This window comes from Solanum dulcamara, chromosome 1, assembly GCF_947179165.1.
Source record: "Solanum dulcamara chromosome 1, daSolDulc1.2, whole genome shotgun sequence".
Classification (NCBI taxonomy): Eukaryota; Viridiplantae; Streptophyta; class Magnoliopsida; order Solanales; family Solanaceae; genus Solanum; species Solanum dulcamara.
This window is the reverse complement of record NC_077237.1, coordinates 75,290,493-75,313,543: the sequence shown is the minus strand read 5'-3', so window position 1 is coordinate 75,313,543 and position 23,051 is coordinate 75,290,493. Positions and strand designations below refer to the sequence as shown.

At 36.7% G+C, this 23,051-nt stretch overlaps 1 protein-coding gene across 3 annotated transcripts; it reads right to left on the bottom strand.

Moving 5' to 3' along the window:
* Positions 1-10,423: 10,423 nt before the first annotated feature.
* On the bottom strand, positions 10,424-21,857 carry LOC129901171 (serine/threonine protein phosphatase 2A 55 kDa regulatory subunit B beta isoform-like). Of its 3 annotated transcripts, none has more exons than XM_055976393.1 (14): positions 21,448-21,857; positions 18,901-19,004; positions 18,710-18,805; positions 18,264-18,383; positions 17,528-17,734; positions 16,789-16,880; positions 16,570-16,688; positions 16,312-16,435; positions 15,920-16,043; positions 11,757-11,825; positions 11,576-11,667; positions 11,414-11,491; positions 11,249-11,319; positions 10,424-11,137 (listed from the first exon to the last, which is right to left on the bottom strand). In XM_055976393.1, the coding sequence occupies exons 1-14, from the start codon at positions 21,563-21,565 to the stop codon at positions 11,001-11,003; spliced, it is 1,551 nt and encodes a 516-aa protein (XP_055832368.1). In that variant the 5' UTR covers positions 21,566-21,857; the 3' UTR covers positions 10,424-11,000. The 3 variants fall into 3 exon arrangements, with proteins under 3 accessions (XP_055832368.1, XP_055832439.1, XP_055832298.1); XM_055976464.1 differs by having other exon boundaries at positions 11,249-11,316; positions 18,710-18,808; positions 21,448-21,851; XM_055976323.1 differs by having other exon boundaries at positions 18,710-18,808; positions 21,448-21,850.
* Positions 21,858-23,051: the final 1,194 nt, after the last annotated feature.

Genomic DNA, 23,051 nt, shown 5'->3' with positions numbered 1-23,051 from the left:
TCATATGTCATATGTATCAAAATTTCTTTGATTATATGATTTTAAACATGTCATGTGGAAAGTTAGAATAAAGAGTTATTTTAAAAAAGAAAATGGTCAAATTAATTGAAATGGAGGGATTATAAAATATTTGTAATTTATTTTAAAGGAGAACCTCCAAATATATCCTCCTTAACTATGCGATTTAGAGTGAATATATTGCTTATTAAATAATGGTACATAAATACCTTCTACAATTTATTTATTTTAATTTCAAAAATATTTCATGGCTTAAATTTTTTATCTTGCCCCATATTTTTTAACCCTCCAAATTCGATCCAACTAAGACAAAGTAATAATAATAAAAATCATCTTTTATTCAAACTCGATTCATAGGCCCATAGTGTTTTTCCTTTATACTTAAAGCCTTCTTCTCATGAAGAATACACAAATATGGCTACAAATGAAAGACAACATTTTCTTATAGAAGTGAATCAAATATTTTTTTAAAAATAAGTTAGAATAGCACAAGAGGATAAGCCCACTTATCTGTACTTCGCATGGTTATAAAACAATTAATAAATTTATGGATTTACTAATTGAAGAGAGTCCCTCAAATTTATGGCTGCTTACAAATTGAACAGAGTCGCTCAAATTTAGTTTAGTCAATGGAATAGTGAAAGAGCTAGGGATGCGGATCCCGTTGATTGGAGGAGTTTAAGGATATTTTTCTAGACCGTTTCTTCCCTTTGGAGTTGAGAGAAGCTAAGATCCAAGAATTTATCAACTCGAAATAAGGGAACATGAGTGTGAGGGAATATACCTTGAAGTTCACGCAATTATCCAAATATTCTCCATTCATGGTTACCAACCCTAGAGCTCGTATGAGAAAATTCATTTTGGGAGTCTCGAATTTCATTTACAAAGCCTGAAAATTGCCATGTTGATCAAGGAAATGGACACCTCTAGGATCATGATACATGCCGAGCAAATAGAGGAAGAGAAGTTGAAATAGAGGTCTAAGAGGGAGTCCAAGGGGGCTCGAACCGATGGTGGTCCATCTTTTGCTAGTGATCCGGTGTCTAAGTTCAACAAGGACAAGGTGCCAGGACCTAAGCATCAAAGTGACGATTCTAGTAGTTAGATTTTCCCTGTATGTCACAAGTGGGGAGGCACTACCCGAGAGATTGTCTAGCCGATTCGGGTGCATGTTTTGGTTGTGGTAAGATGGGCCATAAGATAAGCGATTGCCCTTCGGTTGCTAGAAACGATGAGGATAGTCATCGTCCAGCTCAGCCCTACCCTTCTTTAGGGTGTTTGACTCGATAAGGTACTTAATTGGTATGTTATGAGTTTTGGTTTGGTGTTATGTTGGTATTGTCGACTTCATGATCGTTATGCCACAATTGACTTTAGAACCTGGGTGGTTGAGTTTCTGTATTAGTTGAAGTGTTTTCTCCTCATATTTACTCTTATGAATTCCTATGTTTCAGTTTTTTCCATGTCTTTTCATATGGATACATGTTCATGAAGTTGATTTTTAAGCTATGTTTTACATTTAGTTGAAATTCTCATGGTTTAAATATTTTAAAATGTGTCATTGCATTCATGTTGGGTTGATAGTCCTCTTTCTATGACATATTCATGTTAGCTTGAGTCCAATTCGAGGACCAATGTTCCCAATGGGGATATTGTAAGATCCCGGAGGGTGGAAAGTCGGAATTGGAATGTTGGAAGAAATAATTCTGAGAAAAGTTGCAGGGGTGATCTCCATGAGGCCCTTCATGGGCTCTATTGAGCACCACGGCTCATGGAGATCCCCCGTGAAGGGGGTGGGTTTCAAGAAAAGTCCTATGAATCCCTTCCACGAGCTCCTTCACGACTCGTGATGAGCACCGTGGTCCATGGTGGCTTCCGTGAAGGACAGCCCACCTTTGAGCCAGGCCCCTTCCACCACGGACCCCTTGTATGGTTCATGGTGAGCTTCACAACCTGTGAAGGGTGTCCATAGTCATTCTTTTTCCAAGGGTTTTTGGTTATTACCCACTCTTTTATTTTAATAGTTGGATAATTTTTGGCCTCTTCCACCACGGACCCCTTTTACGGTTCGTGGTGAGCTTCACGACCCGTGAAGGGTGTCCGTTCAGTCATTCTTTTCCCAAGGGTTTTTGGTCATTACCCACTCTTTTATTTTAATAGTTGGACGATTTTTGGCCTCTTTCCCATAAACTATAAATACCCCAAACACTCCTAAACCCCTAATTCCCTCAACTACTGCCTAAACAAAAATCATCTCTCTAAGAATTTCTCTCTAAAGATCTTTCTTCTTCTTCAAGTCAAGTTAGGGCTCCAAGGTCAAGATCAAGATCAAGTCCTCATTGCTAGAATCTTGCACGTAGGGATTTGAATTACCAAGGTATGTGAGAATTCATACATGAGTCCTTTCACTCATGGAATCCCAAGGCTCTTTCCAAAATCTCTTTATGAATTCTTCTTCTAAAAAGCCCTAGTTTTATGAATTTGCATTGGGTCTTCTAAGTTATGATTTATCTTATGATTATCGATCAAATTATGCACAATTCACATCATATTGCATGATTTCAAGTTGAATTTCAATGACCCATGTTATATGTTATTTTCAAGGATTTATGATCATGAACTTTGAAGGATTTTAATGAATGTTTTATGAATGATTATCAAGGCTTATGAATGACTCGTGAGAGTAATGAATGATGTTTTCGATGATGTTTTAAGAAAATATGAACGATTTGTGAAAGATTTCTCACTTTATGCAAGGGATCATGAATTAGATGCTTTCAATTAAGTGTATCTTATGGATTGACTATGTTATGAAATCATGATATTTTTGAGGAGCTATTCTTATGACTATTTTACGATATGGATTGATTGATTATTGCCTTTTCCTTATGTATTTAATGACTATGATTTATGTATTCCATTGGGATTTGTACTTAGCACCGAGTGGATTAGTGGCGATTACCCACGTCTCGCAACTATGTCCACCGTAGGTTTAAAGGAGATTATAGGCGAGTGCCTAATCTCAAGGAGATTAGATGCGAGTACCCAATCTTGAGGATTAGAGGCGAGTACTCGATTCTCACGATGATAATGCCTTTATGTTCTAGCAAGATATATTGGACCCTCTTTGATGGGGCAATACATATCAGACTCCATGTTATAGCTCACATGGTTATATGTCGGTTGACGGTCTCTCCCACAAAGTCCTATGACTTGACTACCTCACGTCCTTACTTATGATTTACTTATGAGTTTTGCATTTACCATGTCTTATGTCTTATGATGCTTTTAAAAGGACTTTTACTATATTTTAAGCTTGGTCATCACACTATCATGTTTTATGCTATTCATTGCATACTTCTCACATACTTAGTTCATTTCATGTACTAGAGCATACATTATATCATAATATAGGGTCGGATGATCACTGACATTCCACTCTCGTGGCTAGAGACTTAGTACTACCTCTATTATTGGTGAGTCATCATACTCTAAGGACAAGACACTTATCTTTTCATTGTTCTTATGACTTTTACTTTCATATTTTAGGTGAGCTAGGAGCTTGTCTTATTCCCCTATCTAGACTAGTATAGGCATGTTGGATATCATGGAGTCTATATTGTCTTTTCATTTCAAGTTTTAGATTTATTCCCCTCTATTGAGACTTTATTTCTGCTTCTTTGTTTAAGTCTTGTTTCTTTATTTACCCTATGTATGCTCATGAATGATATGCTGAGAGGCTTGGTTGGGTCCTTTGGGATTCCAATCGTCGTGTCACACATAGGGCCCAGCTTCGGTTGTGACAGTCCTGTCATGACGCAGCTTACCCCACCATGGTGGCCCCTTCATAACAGGAATAATCCCATCATGGCGGATTCACTGAGACAGAAAATCAAGATTTGAGTCCCAAGACCCCATTTTTCTACTCACCCTCAAACCTTGATGTTCTAAAACAACCCTTCACGCCAAGATCCATTATGGGAGTTTTACTCACCCGAATTCGATTTCGTAAAGCCTTCCAGACTCCTTAACATCTTGGCTATCAATGTAAGATATCAAACTCATAATTTAGTCACCCATCCATTACCGGATTACCCCATACCTTACCTGACTCAGATTTCATCCAAGTCTGGCCTAGGCTCAAAATCTCCAAACTGCTCAAAATCTCCAAACTATTCAAAAGTTTTCTGGCCCAAATTCCTTCCCAATTGGCTTATCCATAATGACGGAAACATGTTGTTACACACCATCTGGAAGTTCAAGATTTAGTACTGAATAAATTGTTTCTTCCAATCTACACCAAAGAGAAGTTTGAGTTTTGTAATTCTTGTTCATCTGATAAAGCTCATCGTTTATCATTTCAATGACTCACTTTAAATAGTAATGCTCCACTTCAAATTTTATTCAGTGATTTATGGGGTCCCATCACCTGTGTTATCGTTTGATAAAAAATTGTATTATTGTATTTTTGTGGGTCATTACACCAAATATATTTGGTTGTATATAATTAAAAATAAAAGTGAAGCCGCCGCCTTTTTTCAAAAATTCCAAACTCTGGTAGAAAAAAAATTAAACACCAAATTGCCTCTGTTTACACAAATAGAGAGGGTGAATACAAGGGTCTTAAACACGACCTACAATAAAATGGTATTGAACATTTAATTTCACCATCCTACATACCCCAAGAAGTTGTCATAGTTTAACAACGACATTGTCACATTGTAGAAACAACTAAAACTCTTCGCAATGAAGCCTCTCTACCACCTGAATTATGATCATTTGATTTTCACCGTGTTATCTACCTCATACATAGACTTCTTAAACCTAGCCTCTATAATGAGTTTCATTACCAAAAATTATTTGGTGAACCACCAAAATACTCACTAAATATTTTTGGTTGTCTCTGTTATCCATGGCTCAAATCATATACACAATATAAATTTCAATCTAGATCTACATACACCATGTATATTTAGGAGTTTTGATCGTTCACCATGCGCATCTTTGTTTTGATCCAGTGAACTCCAAAATTTTTGTTAGTCGTGATGTTCAATTCTTTGTAAATATTTTTTCGTTTACTCAAATGTTCTCAAATTTTAAAAATGAATTTTTCAAGTTAAATTGGGTAATTATAGAATCCCATTCTAAAGAAACAACTTCAAGAGTTTAACACAACTTGGACTCCAACCTCATTCGACCGCTTACGCCTCCCATACCAATCTCCTTATCCATTACATCTTCTTCTAATCTTTCAAAAGATTTGCCCTCATCTCTTAATACTCAAGAGTCCATGAATGAAGGCCAACTACCAGCAGACTCCAATCCATAAGCTATTCTCTCTATCTCTTCCTCTTTTCCTTTTCTATATAATAATTCTTCAAATACTACTTCTACTCCATCACCAACTCACAATTCTTCTTCATAAATGTTAATGCAGCAACCACAAAATCCTCTAAACACTATGACCATCCCCCAGTAACCCTCCACCCTTTAGTATAGTCACTAGATCCAAAAATAACATCTTCAAACCAAAAGATAATTTAGCTTCTTGGCTTACCTCTCTCTCACACCAAATACCTTTAATCAAGAGATCAAGCATATTGAATGGAAGAAATCCATGAATTTAGAATATGAAGAACTAATGAGAAATCAAACTTGGGAACTAATTTCTAGGGACCCAATGAAAAGTGTTATTGATTAAAAATGGTTGTTTCGAATTAAATGAAAAGCTAATAGTTCCATTAATAGGTATAAGGCATGACTAGTGGCGAAAGGCTTTACATAATGTCCAGGATTGGACTTTCATGAAACTTTCAATACTGTTGTCAAACCAGCCACTATTAGGACTATTTTGTCCATTGTTGTACAAAACAAAGGCAAGGTTCACCAGCTTGACGTGAACAATGCAATTTTGTAAAGTAACATACAGTAGCCGATAGTCATGGCTCAACCAAAAGGTTATGTTATTTCTAATCTTCCCAATCAAGTATGTCGCCTTAAAAGGCTATCTATGGCCTAAAACAAGCTCCACGTGCCTGGTATGACGCTCTCACATCTCATTTGAATATTATTTGGTTTATTAAGTTTGAATCAAATGCCTCACTGTTCATATTTAAATCCTTATCTATTACTATTTATATTTTGGTGTATGTTGACGATATTCTAATGTAACACCTCAGAATTCCCTTAGAACGGATCATGTTGGATAGTGTAGAAAAATTTGAAAGTCTAAAATCTTTATGAATTACGAATGAACTTTACGGTCGTACATGAAACCATGGCTCGTGGATTGAGCCCGTAGATAAGATTCTGAAAGTTGAAAATTTTACCTTGTACTGGACGAGAGGGAATTACAGGTCATGGATGTGTTTACAAGTCATGGATGAACCTTGTAAACCAAGTCTTGAAACTTCAGAAAATCTCAGAAATTTTCTAATCTTTACTGACACATTTTTACAGGTCGTTGATTGATCTAAGGACCGTAGATGGATCTCGTAGATCAATCCTCAGAATTCCATCCCAGTTTTGTCTATGAATCCTTCTACGAGTCATAGTATGAACTACGATCCATAGAAAATGCCTCGTAGATCATATTTAGAGATTTGGATAATTCAATACTTCAGCTTCCACGAATAGCCAGGACAGTTCGTACTTCATACTACAGACATAACTAGGTCTCGTAGTCCCAAGCTTCAAAAAGTCAGAATTCAAACCTGAATTCTACGGACAGACTTCTACGATCCGTTGAAGGAACTACGGTCCGTAGATGTCATCTGTAGAAGCCCTCCGATTGATTTTAATCATGGATGTTTTAGTCTTTGCCCATTCTTTTAATTTCCATACTAAGTTGTTTTGGGCTATTCTAAGTAGGATTAAGTTATTTCTAAGGAACCTTAACTCTCATTCTCTCATAACTCACCCAATTGAGATTTCTTTTCTCTCAAGGCATGAACTAGTGTTCCAAGCTTCAAGCCTTCATTAAAGGAATTGATCCAAGGTTTCTACTTTAGGTATGTGGGATTTCATCAATGAGTATTCCTTCATCCATTGAGTCACAAAGATACCCCAAATAAGTCAAGTTTCATGATTCTCCAAACCTAGGATTTTTATAGGCTTTATGGGTTCTTATTGAAATTCCGTTATTCTTCAATTATGATTTTTAATTGCATGAATTCAGTTATAATTCCATGTTTTCAATGGTAATTTCATGAACCCACATGTATGCAAGTATTTTCATGTCTTTGAATTATGATTCTTCAAAGACATATTTTCAGATTATCAGTCTTCAGATTTAGGTACTTTCAAATAAAATGACATTCAATATATGAACAATTATCATGATTTATGATGCTTTCAGATAAAGTATATTAAGTTATTATCAATTTTAAATTATGATTTTAGGAGCTACTTAGTATGTTTATCAGATTATTAAAATTATGGTATTGTCAGATTATTATTGTATTAGTTTATGCATGTTTTCCATGGGAGTAATACTTAGCACCAAACGGATTAGGGATGAAGGTTTCCAATCAGCGACTATAGGACTTTAGTAGCAACCCCGAAGTCCCAGAATGACATGCCACCGTAGGATTTGTCTCAGATAGACATTAGCTTAGTGGTTCCACATTAGCTCAGCTCAGATCCCTACCTTGGCAAATATGAACACCCTCTTTTTGGTGAGGGTGCAGGACACTGAACTCTATGTTGTAGCTCATATGATTTATATCGGTTAATGGTATCTTTCCAAAGTCAGTTATCAGTTATTGCATGATCAAGTATTTCGATTTATTCAGTTATTTCAATTCAATATCAATTTTTATGTTATTTACTTGACCATTGCACTAACATATTTCACAGAATCAGTATGTTCAAATATCATGTTTATTTACACATATTTCTCATACTTAATACATTCAAAGTACTAATCGCATACTTTTTGCCTATATTGTTTGATAATATAGGTTCTGATGCTCATCATTCAGGCTATGGTTAGTATGAGCTTCTGATCAGCGAGTTAGCACTATTGGTGAGTCCTTATGTTTTGAGGATTAACTTATCTTGTCATTACAATATTGTCCTTTTAGTTTATAGACTTTGGAGTTAGATAGGGACTTGTCTTAGCAACTCATTTATGTAGTATACACATGGTTACATTCCGCTAATGTATTGTTTTCAATTTTTTTCTTTCGATATGATAGACTCTTTTAGACTTTATGATATATTCATCTTTTTAGTTGATGATTTGTATATCTTAGTGTCATGTTATGTCATGCCATGAGGTTAGCTTGGGGTCACTTGTGGCTCTAAGCACCGTGTGGTGATAAAGGGGCAGTCTTGAATCATGACAAACTTGGTATCAAAGCCAGGTTCAAGTGTCTTAGGGTGTCTGAAACCCTCTTTGAATAGCGTCTTGTTCATGGGTGTAAAGCGCGCCACATCTATGAATAAGAGGCTATGAAACGTTTTAGGAAACACTTCACTTCTTTCACATTCTCAGTCGTGCGATTGAGTGCAACTCTATGTAGTCTCCTTCTAACTCTTGCTCTATAGTTTACAACATCATGCCTCCTAGAAGAGCTTATGTCAGAAGGAATCAGAATGTGGAGCAACAAGCCCCTCTAGCCCCCGAGGACCCTTTGGCTGAATATGTCTCTTATGCCAAGTTTAAGCTTTCTTTTCAGGTGCTAGCCCAAGTCATGATTGCTCAGGCCAATCGATAGGTTGTGGCCCTGGTCAACCCTATTGCTGACATGGCTGCTATTAGAGTTCGGGACTTCACTTGGATGAATCCTCCAGAGTTTCATGTCTCTAAAGTGGATGAGGATCCTCAAGAGTTCTTAGAAGGTGTCAAGAAGATTACTGAGATCATGGGTGTCACACCGGTTGAGAGTGTTGAGTTAGCTCCTAATGAGGTCATAGGCACTTGCAGTGGTGAAGATGTCATTTCTTTTGAGGCCCCAAATTAGTTTGTCCTCTCTAACACTATAGGAGTTATGTGGTAGTTCCTAATGATGGCACTAAGGTAATCAGGTGGGGAAAAGGAGAGGGCACTAAGGTCCCAATCTCCATTATTGTGCATGCTACTTATTTTTGGTACTTGATGTATTGGATCACATGGGATGGGTTGAAGATATGTGCCATGAGAGTGTTTATTTCAGTGATTAACATCGCATTTCGGTCCCCATTAGTTGTGTCTGGTCCAAACATAGTGTATATGGACTTATTCAGGCCCTCATTCATTATTTGGGCTAGGCAGGATGGGTCTTTTGGACTATGAGTATCATAGGTTAGTTGCCCATGGTCACACTGAAGGTCAGTGATTGATCTTGCATTGCTGGATCCATTCATGATGTCAGCGTACGGTCTGGTGGTAGCGGAGATGTTACAAACACCAGTAGCTCCATTGTTGCTTGTTGGGAGTGTCTGGTTGTGAAGCCAGAAGAGAAGTGGTGACTGGTGGTTGTATATATGGGTTATCCCTTTTTACCTAAAAGAGGAGTGGAGGTGGAGTTGATTCATGCGACCGTCATTGTGATGATTATTTTCTGTAGAGTAGAGTTACCCTGATTAGGAAATATAACGTGTAGCCTTGTTCATATTTTCTATTTCGTTGACTTTTGCAATACAATAATCACAACCCAGATCGATCAAAGTTAATGGCTTACCAATTTGCTTTTGCAAGTAGTTATAAGCAAGTCTCTTTAAAAAAAATTTGAATATCACAGAGTGTTTCCAGGGAAGATAAATTCTCCGTTTTTCTTCTTTTGTTAGCACTATGGGTATGGGGGCCTTTTGGGTCTTCCATTGCGTATTGACAGTATTCTTGGTTGAGTCCCTTGCCTTTGGTTGAGTGTTCCTCTTGACCATCTTCTTTTATAATGCTTGTAGTATCCGGTGGTTTTGGGGATGGAAAGTTTGTGTTTAGTGTATGGACGCGTCCATATTCTACGAGTTGGCCGGTCTTCTAGAGAGAAACACTCTTCCTCTCCATAATTTCTCATGAACTTTTTAAATATATTTCACTTTCCTACAATCACACTAATAGTGTAAAACAAAGAGCAGTTCCATCAAATGTGAAAAGAACAAATAGTTGTATTTGTTTACCATATGTTCTGCACACCACAAATTCATTGCAAAGGGAGTCCCAACTATTTTTGTGTTTAGGTAAGACGAAGAAATAACAGCCCCTAGTCAACAAATACTAGCAAAATTTCCGCCTGATTTTCTGATAATTTTTTATATACTTGAAGTCAAAAAGCCAAGAGCTACATGCACACTACACGAATACAAATGTCTCCACATTAGTCAGAAAATGTTTCCCAGATCGTGTCCCATTACATTGGCCCAGAAGCAAAGTAAAGCTAGCAATTGTTTATCCAACAAATTAAAAACTGAGATTCTGAAGTGACAGAAATTTACCAGTACCAGCCACACTTTACCGAAGGAAAGAATACAGGTAAACAAATGTAGTTGCTCTTGAACTTTTACAGAAAAAAAATTACTTTAGTTAATAATCTATAGCAAAAAAGCACACTAAGTTATCCTACAAAAAATAATGCTATCCAAGAAAATAAACTTAACGCCATTGCCAGTTAGCAGCAGCTTTTTTCGGCAAGATTCCGAGTAAAGCTACATTTACCTTAGAACTAGTGGCAAATTTGCAAATTTTTGCTTGTAACGAACCTACAATGACGTTCTTTCCCGACTTCAACCCAACAAAATAGGAGATTTGGTAGAGGGTGAAGTAGAAAAAGGGAGAAGAAAGCAGGAATCCCAGGCCATCTGTCCACTCACGAAAGACTTAAAGTCGCTCTGTTGGTGATCCTTTCAGGTACATCTGGACCCTAACATCAAAAGCATGGACTACACCTTTTTGAGGCACCTGGAAGTGAGAAATGGTAGAACCTCAAGTTGCTCCGAAAGAAAGCCTTTCCCGTAAAGCAACCCAAATATGCTAACCAAGAAACATCTCCTGTTATGACTTATGCATAATACATATACAAGCTGTTTGCAGCAGCACAGGCTATGGAATTTTCAGTCGGATGCCATGCCATATGAAGCAGTTTTGTCGTGAAATCAAATGAGTTTCCATTTGCATCAACACCTGCATTATCAGCTCCTGCAATGTGTACAAAACATTTGACAGTATATTAAGAGCAGTGGGCAAAAAGTTTGTGCATAAAAGATTAATTACGCAACACAAATTAAAATACATGCATAGAATTCATACCTCTCCTGACAACGCGTGTTAAACTGCTGCTCAGGGACCTGGAAGGCCTTGAAGGAGTTTGGACTTGCCTTCTGGAGGAGCACAGTCAAAGTCATCAGACTAAGGCATATATTACAACACAAAATCAAAATGAGTTCACATGCCAAAATATTTTGGCTTAGGTACCTCATAGGGTTTTTGCTTGCTTCCAAGGTAGTTGCTTCAGTGCTCCCCGCAGCACAACCAAACACGCGGAAAAGATTGCTGATATGATAGTAATCATTTGTTGAAAAATGAAAGAGGTGGAGAATTAATATGTAAAACAAAGCTGAAAAGAATTCTACAGACCTGTAAGACCCTGTTGCTACTCGTGTACCATCACCACTAAGGCAACACTCAAATTTATCAAAGATGGAATCATTCTCGTATAAGTCACAAAGCTGCAGAAAATAGAAAATGCCTTGTTAATCAGCTCAACATGCGAAAGGAAAACCAAGTTCACAAAACACTCTGATGGCACGTAATTCACCTTTGGTCTTAAATATTCATGAACCTGGAATGTTGAAACTGGACCAGAATCCATGTTTATGTCCCATAGCTGAAAAAGTATAGTTTTGTTCAGTAACAAAAGAACATTTTTTATTCATAGGAAGAAAATTCACCGACAAAGATGGAAAGAATATAAACTTCCTACACAATGCTGGGAAAAACTACACCTAGCAGGAATTTAAAAGAGTTGCGCCAGTAAAAGAGAGTGTGGGTGGGTGTGTCTGAGTAGGTGCGTGCGCCACATGTGCGCACACAACAGAGACTGCATTTAAGAGGGTGCTTGGATTGTCTTATATGCTAGTCAAACGAGCTTAAGTGCACTTTTTGGCTTGTTTTGGTGTTGGACAAACACCAAAAGTGTTTTTATCAAGTGCCGTTAAGCCAAAATAACCTACCGTTTGTTATACATCTTTCATTCAAGGCTCTCCTTTTTATGCAGTACACATTTACTTATCAAAAAAATAAAAATACAGATGGAGTAGTACCTAAGATAAGACAAACCATAAAGATTAAACCCTAATTCAATCCTTCAATGTGCAATGACTCCACCAAACTAGCCAATTATATCCATAAAACAATTCATATAAACAATCAGATCCCTCTTTTATCCTCATCAAACTTGAGGCTATTTCACCTGTTTTTTGAGAAAGACCCATGCCAGATAACACATTCAATACATTTACTGCAGCTTCGAGATATCTCTGCAATCAAACTAGTATGAATTTTTTTTGTACCCTCCATCTCTTACCACAGACCACAAATTAATATAAAATTACATTTTTACAAGAACCATTCGAGTAAATTCAAGTCATAACGATAACGGTATGAAAGCAAAAATACTCTTTGTATTTTCATTGATAAGTAAAAGTGAAATGTACTCGTGAAAGCTCAACTAACCCAACATTATAGTATAAAAGAAATTCAATATTCTGATGATGTACGAAGCTGATTTCGACATCTTCAATCAATCAGGAAGAAATAAAGCAAGTGGAATGGGATAGATTAGTAGTGACACATACAATTTCAAAATGGAAGTAGCAGGAATTGAACATTTTGCAAGTCAGGCAGTCTTATTTTATTCATCACCACAATTGTTAATATCGTTTATATGAAAGAAAGTTGTTCCTCATGCACCAAAATCTATACATAAAACAATGAAAATTGACATATCTTAACCAAACTGCAGAGATAATTTATGAATTTAAGCTTTATGCAACATTTGCAAAGGTAAAATCAAGGATCATAGATATGCATAATGTGTCATCTTATTAAGATAACAGGAAAGAACAGAAAAGCATCCACAAGGACTCTCGAAACCCCCAGAGACATTCATTTAAATAAGGTACCACAAGAAAACCTCCAAATGTGCAGAGTATATTTGCATTTTAAATGCAATTGAAGTTGTATGAAGTTTTAACCATGAATCATATGATTATTAAGGAGTTAATGGCCTAAAAAACCTAACCTATCATTGTTTTGCAAACTATCGGGTGTTCTGTTATCCCCAAACTAAATTTTTGAACATGAAACTCCGAGGAACAAATAGCAACGAGTTTGTGATGATTTTCTGAACGGCACACGTGGGAGGTGAAAAATGATAACAGGTTGGACTTTTTAACGGCTAATTAGGTGAACATTAATACCTTTTACAATTCTTTTATTTTTTTTTCATCTTTATTTCCTTTACAAGAACAACATACCTTACCCCTACGTCATGGAGGCAGTGAGGTATAACCCACCCAGTGGTGTGGTAAGTAGTGGCTTTAGTACGCCCTGCCCAAACAAAACAGCTCCGAAACAAACAAAAAGGTGTGTGCCGCGCTCACGAAGGACTCAGTTATTTTTGAAGGTCCTACACTACTATTTATTTAAGGAAAATTTTGAAATACATCCTGTCCCCATAGTGGCATTTATTTAAGGAAAAATTTCAAACAAATGCAATTACTTAATTTATATTATAAAAATATAGTACAAATTTATATTGTAAAATTTTAGCTTAAAATATAATAGCTCATTGATGATGAGAAAACATTTTTGTTGTTATTTAAGTAGCCAAGCTGGAGGCAGGTGGGGATGACGTCAAGTCTGCATGGCCCTTATGGGTTGGGCCACAGACGTGCTACAATGGCATTACAATGGGAAGCAAGGTTGTAATGTGGTGCAAATCCGAAAAGATTGCCTTAGTTCGAATTGTTCTCTGCAATTAGGGAACATGAAGTTGGAATAGCTAGTAATTGCGAATCAGCATGCCGCGGTGAATATGTACCCGGGCCTTGGGAATTGGTTTCGCCTGAAGCATCGGATGACACATGTAGAGAGCATGCAAACCTTACCCCTACCTCGTGTAGGTAGAGAGCTAAACCCCCTAACTGAAACCCCCAAAGCATACAGGCCCTAATTTCAATAGAAAAAAGAGAAAATATAGTAAAAGAACTGGTGTTCTATCTTTATGGCAAAACCAACAACCAACCATCTTCTGTTTTTTTTAGTTATTTTTGGTTCTTTTTATTTGGTTTTTTACTTTTAACTAGTTTATTTGATTTTTTTGTACTTAACTTTGATAAAGTTTTAATTTGAACAGAAAACATAATTTCACATGTAGTGCCACTAGGTCCATTGAGCAATATTCTTCCAGGGGTTTTTAACTTTCAAAAGTTATAATTCAGGGTAACAAACACATATGATAGTTTAAGTATGGAACTTGCAAAACAGTGATTTTTTTACTTTTTTTGTGGGGGGGGGATTGGGGGGGGGGGGGGATGGAGGGGGATGGAGGGGGGGTTATGATTTAACTGCTAAATTTAAATGACATGTGTTACACCACTTGGCACATTTTTTAAAGCGTTTTAGGAGCGTAAAATACACTCACATTGAGTCGAGAAGTTCAGACTAGAAAGGTATAGTTCAGGGGTTAATGGGAAACAAGGCATAGTTTAAGTACAAAACCTGTAAAAAATTATTATTCTTGGGGGGTGGGGGCGGGGGGGGGGGGGGGGGGTCGCCATTAATAAATAACGAAACCCCAAAATAGCTGCTGCCTGCTGGGCTGCTGGCTATGTTTGGAAGGACGTACATGGCACATTCTTACGTCACCTTCTCAGAACTCTGCTTTACATATAGGTCACACCCCTTTAAAGTTGCAATTCTCTGACCTTAATACACTGGCAATTAATCAGGCAGCATATGTTGCAGATTACAACTCTTCCCAAGGCTGGAATATTGTCTTCAAGAAAAGTTGTAACAATTGGGAAGTTGATAGAACACTTCTTTTACCGCAAGAACTTGGCTCCTGCACTACTACTCCTAACAAAGCAGATTGCATCTGTTGGAAAGGCAAAGAGGATGGCACCTTCTTGGTGCATCTGTTGGAAAGGGAAAAACCTCTTGCCATGAAGACAAATCTGGAAAAGCCATGCCCCCTACAAGGTTCAGTGTTTCACTTGGTTGGCAGGAAAAAATGATTCCTAACTCAATGCAACTTACAGAGGAGAGGAATGACCATCTGCAGTAGATGCCCTCTCTGTAAAGAACAAATTGGAGGACACCAATCATCTTTTTCTTTAATGTAAGTTCACATCTCAGTTATGGGACCTCCACTTCATTATGCTAGGAATCAAGTGGAGTCCATACCAAGAAATGTCTTAGCTTTTCTTCAAGGTTGGACTATGAGGGGAATAAGTGGTATTGACTTAAACTATGGAATGCCATCTCTGCTGCAATCTGGTGGATCATATAGAGAGAAAGGAACTCTAGAATTTTATAAGACAAATTGGAAAATGTTATTCGTCTCAAGTTTCTTTGCATTTCTATGCTTTCCCTTTGGAGCAATTTGGCAGATATACATGATACACAGGATGTAGGGGCCATGCTCGATTTATTAGTTCTCTTCATAATCACTAAGGGCTCTGAATTTTTTTTGTAATTGGTTCTAATTACCAGCAATAACTCGATGCTGGGTTTCATTTATAAAATTACCTTATCAAAAAAACAAGAACTCCACTTTACAAATGCATTTTTTACAGATAAGAATCATGTCTTCTACTGATTTAATAATATGAACGCGAAGTACCAAAAAATTATGATGTGCAGCTTTCCAATCAATCAACTGAAATATGGAGATCCAGCAAAGACAAAGAAACCAACCTTAAGGGTCATGTAGTCACGACTAAGTATGTATCTTCCATCCTTCGCAAATTTTATATCTGAAATTGAAGCAATTATCTCAGTGAAAAAAGATCTTGAACCAGGTGCTTCCTGTTCCTCAAACCTGCATACAGGGAACACCAAAATTCTCAATTTATTAAAGCTATGAAGAAGTGATTAAACATACAAACTTCGAACATGAAAAACACATTTTCCACTGTTCCCATGCTGATAACACCTAGATCTTCCAGGATCTTATCTTTTTTGGATAAAGTAAGGTTCTTCCAGGATCTTATAATGTACAGTTAATGTGATATTCACAATTTAGAGACAGCATAAGAAGAAATAAACCCATCAGAACAGAAATACAAAAGAATTAATGTGATACTCACAATTTAGAATGTGAGTCGCACAATGCTGACTGCCGCAAATCTATTAAACGAACTGATCCTTTTGAACTACTATAAGCTAATGTGTTACAATGTGTAGGATGGAATTCTGCTGAAGTTATCACCTCTGCAGTAACAAAAGATATCTAGTTAAAGTCAAAAGTATCTGTAGAAAAGCACGAGCATATTTTATAACAGTAAAAGTTGGAAAGGTGGGGGGATGGCTGTGACCTAAGTTGAAATCAACTCATGAAAATGTACCAGTAAGATCTTCCATATTTGCTGGCTTGACATCGACAATATTGAAACTTTGATTACTTATTTCCAAGTTCCAAAGGTTTATTCGAAGATCATCGGCTGATATGAATGTTTCACCATCACTAAGTGAAAAAGAGAAGGACAGAAATTTCCATAAGCTCTGATAGACAAGAACACAAAAAGAAGGTGAAGCACATTTACAATTGTAATGAGGATCTTCACCTGTTATTGGATATAGAATTGATATGGTAGTCATGAGCATGTGCATACACTCTTCTACACCTTGCAAGAAGGCTGGTCTCGTTGCTCGTTACCTAAAGTTCACATAAAAAGCTTTTAGATGCAAGATTTAAAAAGAGATTCAAATCAAGTTTATCAAACAACATTTGTCCTAGGGAGGATGAAGCAAGGCTACATTCATTGGAAATTCCTAATACCCTCGAAAAAAATTCAAGGCCAAGTGAGGTGAATGTTTAGATAATAATCCAAACCTCAAGGATAATAGCACCCAAGGGACCAATAATCATGCAAGCACACAGTAGCACGTACAAGTTATGTAAAGGCATATGCATATAAAGGCTAGCTTGTATGTTTAATTCAAACTTTAATAAATAGACATATGTACAAATGACCTAGTGTTTCTTTCTGTAGCACTCGACCTCAAAAAGTAAACGAACTTATTGACTAAGTTACACTATTACAGACAGTACTATATACCCTTCAAATGACCAGGAGCATAAAAAGATCATATACATCCACTTGAACTGCAGTCGATGGAGCTTTTTATCCCAACATGTATTTATAAAACTGAACATATCTTTTTTGATAGGTAAGATTAGATAAAGTTGAAAAGACCAAAGGGCACAAATGCACATCACCGAAAGGCTATAGATTGACAAACTTGACATGTCATCAGCATCATAAACAAACATAATATTATAGGTTAAGCAAGAACAACTACCATGGGCAAACGGAGTGAGTGGATGCCTTCAGGCGGAAATGATAAATCATTGCTTAAAGAGCTGTAAGCTTTATCTCCACAGCCCCCATTTGCAAGACACTGCTTTGGGCTGGAACATAAACTTGAACTGGCTACACTGCCATTTCCAGCAGCTTTTGAAGGGTCAATATTCATTTCAGATATTTTCTTAACTTTCTTCTCTTGGACCTGAAATATTTAGGAAAAGGCAATTTGAAAGGAAATGAGTAAATTGATACACAGCCGTGACATAAGATAGCCACATTCAGAAGTAGATAGTTTAAGAAATACATCATATCTTGACTATTTTACATTTCAATTACGAACGAAATAGCTAATACATGGCTGACATAAAAACTATGAGACAAAAGATGTTTAGCAAACAATTCATGCAGAATGTTCAAACACATTCCAACCAACAAACAAATTCATATCAAATGTGAACATTCAATTTACTAAAACAATGTTCTAGTACAGCCACAAAGTTAAAAGAGGAGATCATGTCACACTACAACCTTTTAATATAACTATTAATATCACACTCAATAAAGCTGATATGTATCTTAAGCCTTCAAAAGTAAATTAGAACTCATTTTTATTTCAACTAAATAAACTGAGCAAGCAACCCATCATCTGCAAAGCATTTTTTTATGGGTCATCTACAATGCTAATACACCCCAAGGAATCAATAGAGAAGTGGGTAAATAAAATATTTTACCTTCCAATACTTAATAGTTTTGTCATTAGTAGATAGAAGGAAAAGGGCACCATTTGCTGTTTGGCACCACCGAATCTTGTTGATTTTCTCCTCAATCTCCAAACTCTTCAAATAATCAAACTGAACGGAAAGATGTGATAGAAGAAATTATACTTCTAATTGAAGTAACAAGAAGATAGAAAGCACAGAAGATGAGGAATACAATGTAGCATAGAGGCAGTGGCAATCAACCCTAGTCTATAGTTGCATCTTGATAGAGGATCAGGCAGCTCAAAGGACCCTTTCTTTCCGAAAGTCATGAAGTAGAATAATAACATCAGCCTGACGTTCTTTTGCATGTTTGTTTCCAGGAAAGCTCATCATTCATGAGTTCCTAGAGAGAAATTACACAAGAAAAGAAGGATCGGGGGAAAAGGAAGTGCAAACAACAGAGAAGAGGTGTTTACCTCAGGCTCGTGGCTTTGAAACTCTGTCTTGTAGCGGAACTCTGGATGCCGACTAGCTGGATAGTCCACTCTCTCTAACTCTCGTCGACTTCCAACCTGCTAAAGAACACAGTGCACACAAAAGGCATGATCATCAAAACTATCAATTTTGTAGTAAATAAATATTCTAAAAGTAAACAGAAGAAACCTACCTCCTTGGTATTGGCCCTTTCAAACAATACCACTCTACCCCCACGATCCCCAGTGGCAAGATGGTCACCAGTTTTATCAAACTCAATTGCTGAGATGATATCAACTGCAATCACAAAGACAAATATACACATCATGATAGTCAAAGAAAGGAATCATAAAACATCTAACTATAGTGAGAACCTAATAGAAGTTCTTCCTCAATTTGTAGAACCCTGTACAAAATCAGGGACATTAATTGCATTTCTAATGCATTCTGATCTAAGAATTCTGTTTTATAATATTAGGCCCATCTACATATCCTACAGCAAACCTTGAAACCAAAGTCTCAGCAACTACTTTCTGGCAACATGAATTACCTTTTATTACTAGTCAAACTGTGACATACAACTCCGGGCACCGTATTATCATGACAAGTTGTTGCACAGTTTTGAAAGGCATATCGTCAACTCCTTTCTTTTCATTCTGGATTTCTCTATATCAGCATAAGTTACTCTCGGAAAAATATGAAGTATATTAAATGAACTTACTAAAAGCCTTCATGATTAAATGTCTGAGACAAGGAATATTTGTTGGCACCCATAAAATATCTATAGAGTTAAGCAGTCAATCAATGATAACTAATTTCCGTCGGCCCCTCATAATATGAATCCTCTATATCTATTCTGCTTCTCCTCAAACCCATTTTAATCTAATACTCCGTTTGTTCCATTCTACATGGCATCTTTGTTTTTAGTTTGTTCTAAAAAATAGCACTTGTCTATATTTGTTAACTCTTCCACTCTATATTCCCAATTTCACCCTTAATGACATGTTCTTATAGCCATAGAAGTGTTATGTCATCTTTAAGAAAACAAGTTCTAAAGGTGCTTTTGGCAAGTCTTTTTCTTTCTTAAACTTCATAATTAGTCAAATACCGTCATCTAAAATAAAACTGAGGGAGTACTAAAAAATTTGCTTTATTAGGCACTCCAAGGGTTCAACCTAACTAGATAGCATAGATCCCACTTAGCCCTATATTGATATACAAGTCTCCAACAAGACTAGGAAGATTATGTTCCTGTCAAACACTAGTCTAAAGCTTTATGTCCGTGTAAAAACAACTAAGTTTTAATCCCAACAGGATGGTATAACCTATCTGGATTCTACTTCCACTTGTCTACTTGTAGCCAAGTCCACCTGGAGATTGTAGGTCTTTGAACAACTTCCATCCATATGAATAATATGATTGCTACCTCCTCTCCTTAAAAGATCTCCCATCCTCTGTGCTTGCTATTGCTTGTTTCTTCTCGTTTAATTTCTATCATTTGTTTCTTTTGTGTTCAATTTCTGCCTTCTGTATTCTGCCTTTCATTCTTATTACTTCCCTCTGTTTGCTATTTTCTAGATCAATTTCTGCCATTTGGTCTCTACTCTTGTGTTCAATCTCTGCCTTCTGTATTCTATTAAACTGTTGAATTTTTGCCTTTCTTACTGCCTTCTGCCATCTGTTTCTGGTTCAAATCCTGCCCGCTGGCCTCTATCACTTGTTCAAATTCTGCCCTCTGTTTGCTATTTCTTTGTTTCTTTCTCTCTTGTCGCTGCTCCTTGTTGTATTAGTTTAGTATTGATACCTACTTGTTTAGGGTATATTCTTGATTAGTTTATATTCGCTTTAGTGGCTTTGGTATATGATGGTAGACTAGGGTCGTGTTCTCGGTCGGGAACAGGGGCAAGGGGTGAGAGCCTCTATAACATACTACCGAACTCCACTGAACAAATTTTAAGTGCTTCTTGTTTCAGGGATAATCTTATTTACAGCAGAATAGGAAAACCAAATCCTCTTCGCGAGTGGTCAGGTTATGATGAATCACTTAGCCAAATCAAGACTACATCCCCATGGAAATCTTGAGTCTTTTAACAAGTCCCACAAGGTGTTAGTCTTTCGAAAATGATTTCTTTTTTTTGTTTTTTTGAAAATGTCTCACAAGGTGTTATCTTGGTCCTCCCTTGACCATTATCGGCCCCGACTTCATCTCCCATCTTAGCCAATACAAATTGGTTTGCAAGCATCCTCTTTTTTTTTTGGCAACATCCCTCTTAATCTCAGGAAGCTCAAGACATGGAACTATAGAATGTCGGCATTTGCCAAAATAGAAGTAGAAGTAACATTTCATACAAATGCACATAGAAATCTTGTCTCACATAGGGACTTACACCCATATGATTCACATTTGACTAAACACATGACCAAATTAACAATGAAGCAGCCCCCGCTACAAATTGACAACTGATGCTGTGCAAGGAAAGTTCATGAACAGCATACGACAGTTCCATATACTTGGTAGAGTTCAGTTCTACACTGTTCATACAGTCAATTGATCAAAAACAGCATGCAAATCAATCAGATCCAGAATCGGAGTCTAACAGATTTATCCTACTGGCAATTAATTGACCAAATAACAGATCAATATCCAATAGGCAAACCCTAATCAATACACTGACACCGAAATGAGTAGGGATCCAGATGGAGCAAAAATCAAAATCAAGCATCGTAGTAACATAATTACCTTCCTGCACTTCTTCACCAGCCGTACGTTCACCAAAAACCTGTGAAAATTTCCACTCTAGCGGCGGTGGTGGACCCGCCGGAGCTTCCGCGACTTCTCCACCAACACCACCTTTCATTGAATTCCTTTTTTTTCCTCCTTCCAAATAAATCAATAATACCCAAATAAATAAAAGTATGGAAAAAAAACGGCCGATCAAATCGAAGATTCTAGAATGTTTCACTTCATCAGAAGCGATCGCCGGTAGGTTTTTGGAATCGCCGTCGTCAGAAGAACAACAACATATTGGATTCAGATTCAACAAAACGACGACGTATTGGCCTCAACACAGATTGAGATTCTCTCTCTAATGGAGTAGTGAACCGTTTTATGCCATCGGAAAACAAAAATGTAAGTTCTATTCTATCTATAAAATATATACATTTTATATTTTTGCCGAAGGCAGGTTAATCTTACCTGTAGGTGATGCAATTCCGTGAAATACTACTTGTGATTGGTTGAAGTTCTATAAATTGCATAAGTGGCAGTGACGGAAGGTGAGAATAGTGGAAAAAAGTAATTGTGGAATTATTATTATGTTATTGAAGTTCAAGTACACGACCGGGCGTTGTTTGGGAGGACACGAAGGTAAAAGGTTGTATGAATTACTGAATTGACTCCATTTTTATCTTAAAAAAAAACAATAAAGATAAATTAAAGTTACAAGTAAAATGTTCCTATATAATTAAAGTGAATATTATTTGAATTTATTGTTTTATTTTTGTGTGATTATTAATTGTTTTGTTTTAAGTGATCTTAAATTTTTTGAGTTAGATGAATGTTATTTTCTGTAAGATTTCCATTTTACAAGGAATTTAAATATTTTAAGAAAAATAGAGATAACATCATTAGATTTCGGTAGAATTTCTCCTTTTATCCTTTTTCATACTAGTTTTTTATTTTTGTTTAACCTAAAATTCGATTATTAGGAATATTAGTTAAATGTGTTATTTATCTTTTATCTCCTAATTTATGTTATTTACAAATGACATAATATTGATTGATGAGACGCACAAGTGAAATGAATGATAGGTTAGAAGTGTGAAAATAAACTTTGGAGTCTAAAGGACTCAAGTTATTAAGCAGGAACAAAACAGAATATTTTGAGTGCAAATTCATTAATGTCATGCAAGAGGCAAGCGTGGAAGTACAGCTTGACACATAGGCTATCCCAAGAGAGATAGCCTCAAGTATCTCAGGTCTATAATCCAGGAAAGTGGAGACATCAATGAAATATTACACATTATATTGGTGCGGCGTGGATGAAGTGGTGGCTTGTGTTTGGAGTCTTGCATAATAGAGTGACGGTTAGATTGATGTTGTTGTATGGGGTAGAGTGTTGGCTAGTGAAGAACTCTCATGTTCAGAAGTTATATGTAGCGGAAATGAGGTAGATGAGTGGGCATACAAGGAGCAATAAGATTAGGAATGATGATATTCAGGATAAGGTGGGAGTAGCCTCTGTGGTGGACAAGATGAGGGAAGCGAGATTGAGATGGTTTGGACATGTAAAGAGAAAATGCATAGACGCCGCAATGAGGAGGTGCGAGAGGTTGGTTATAGTA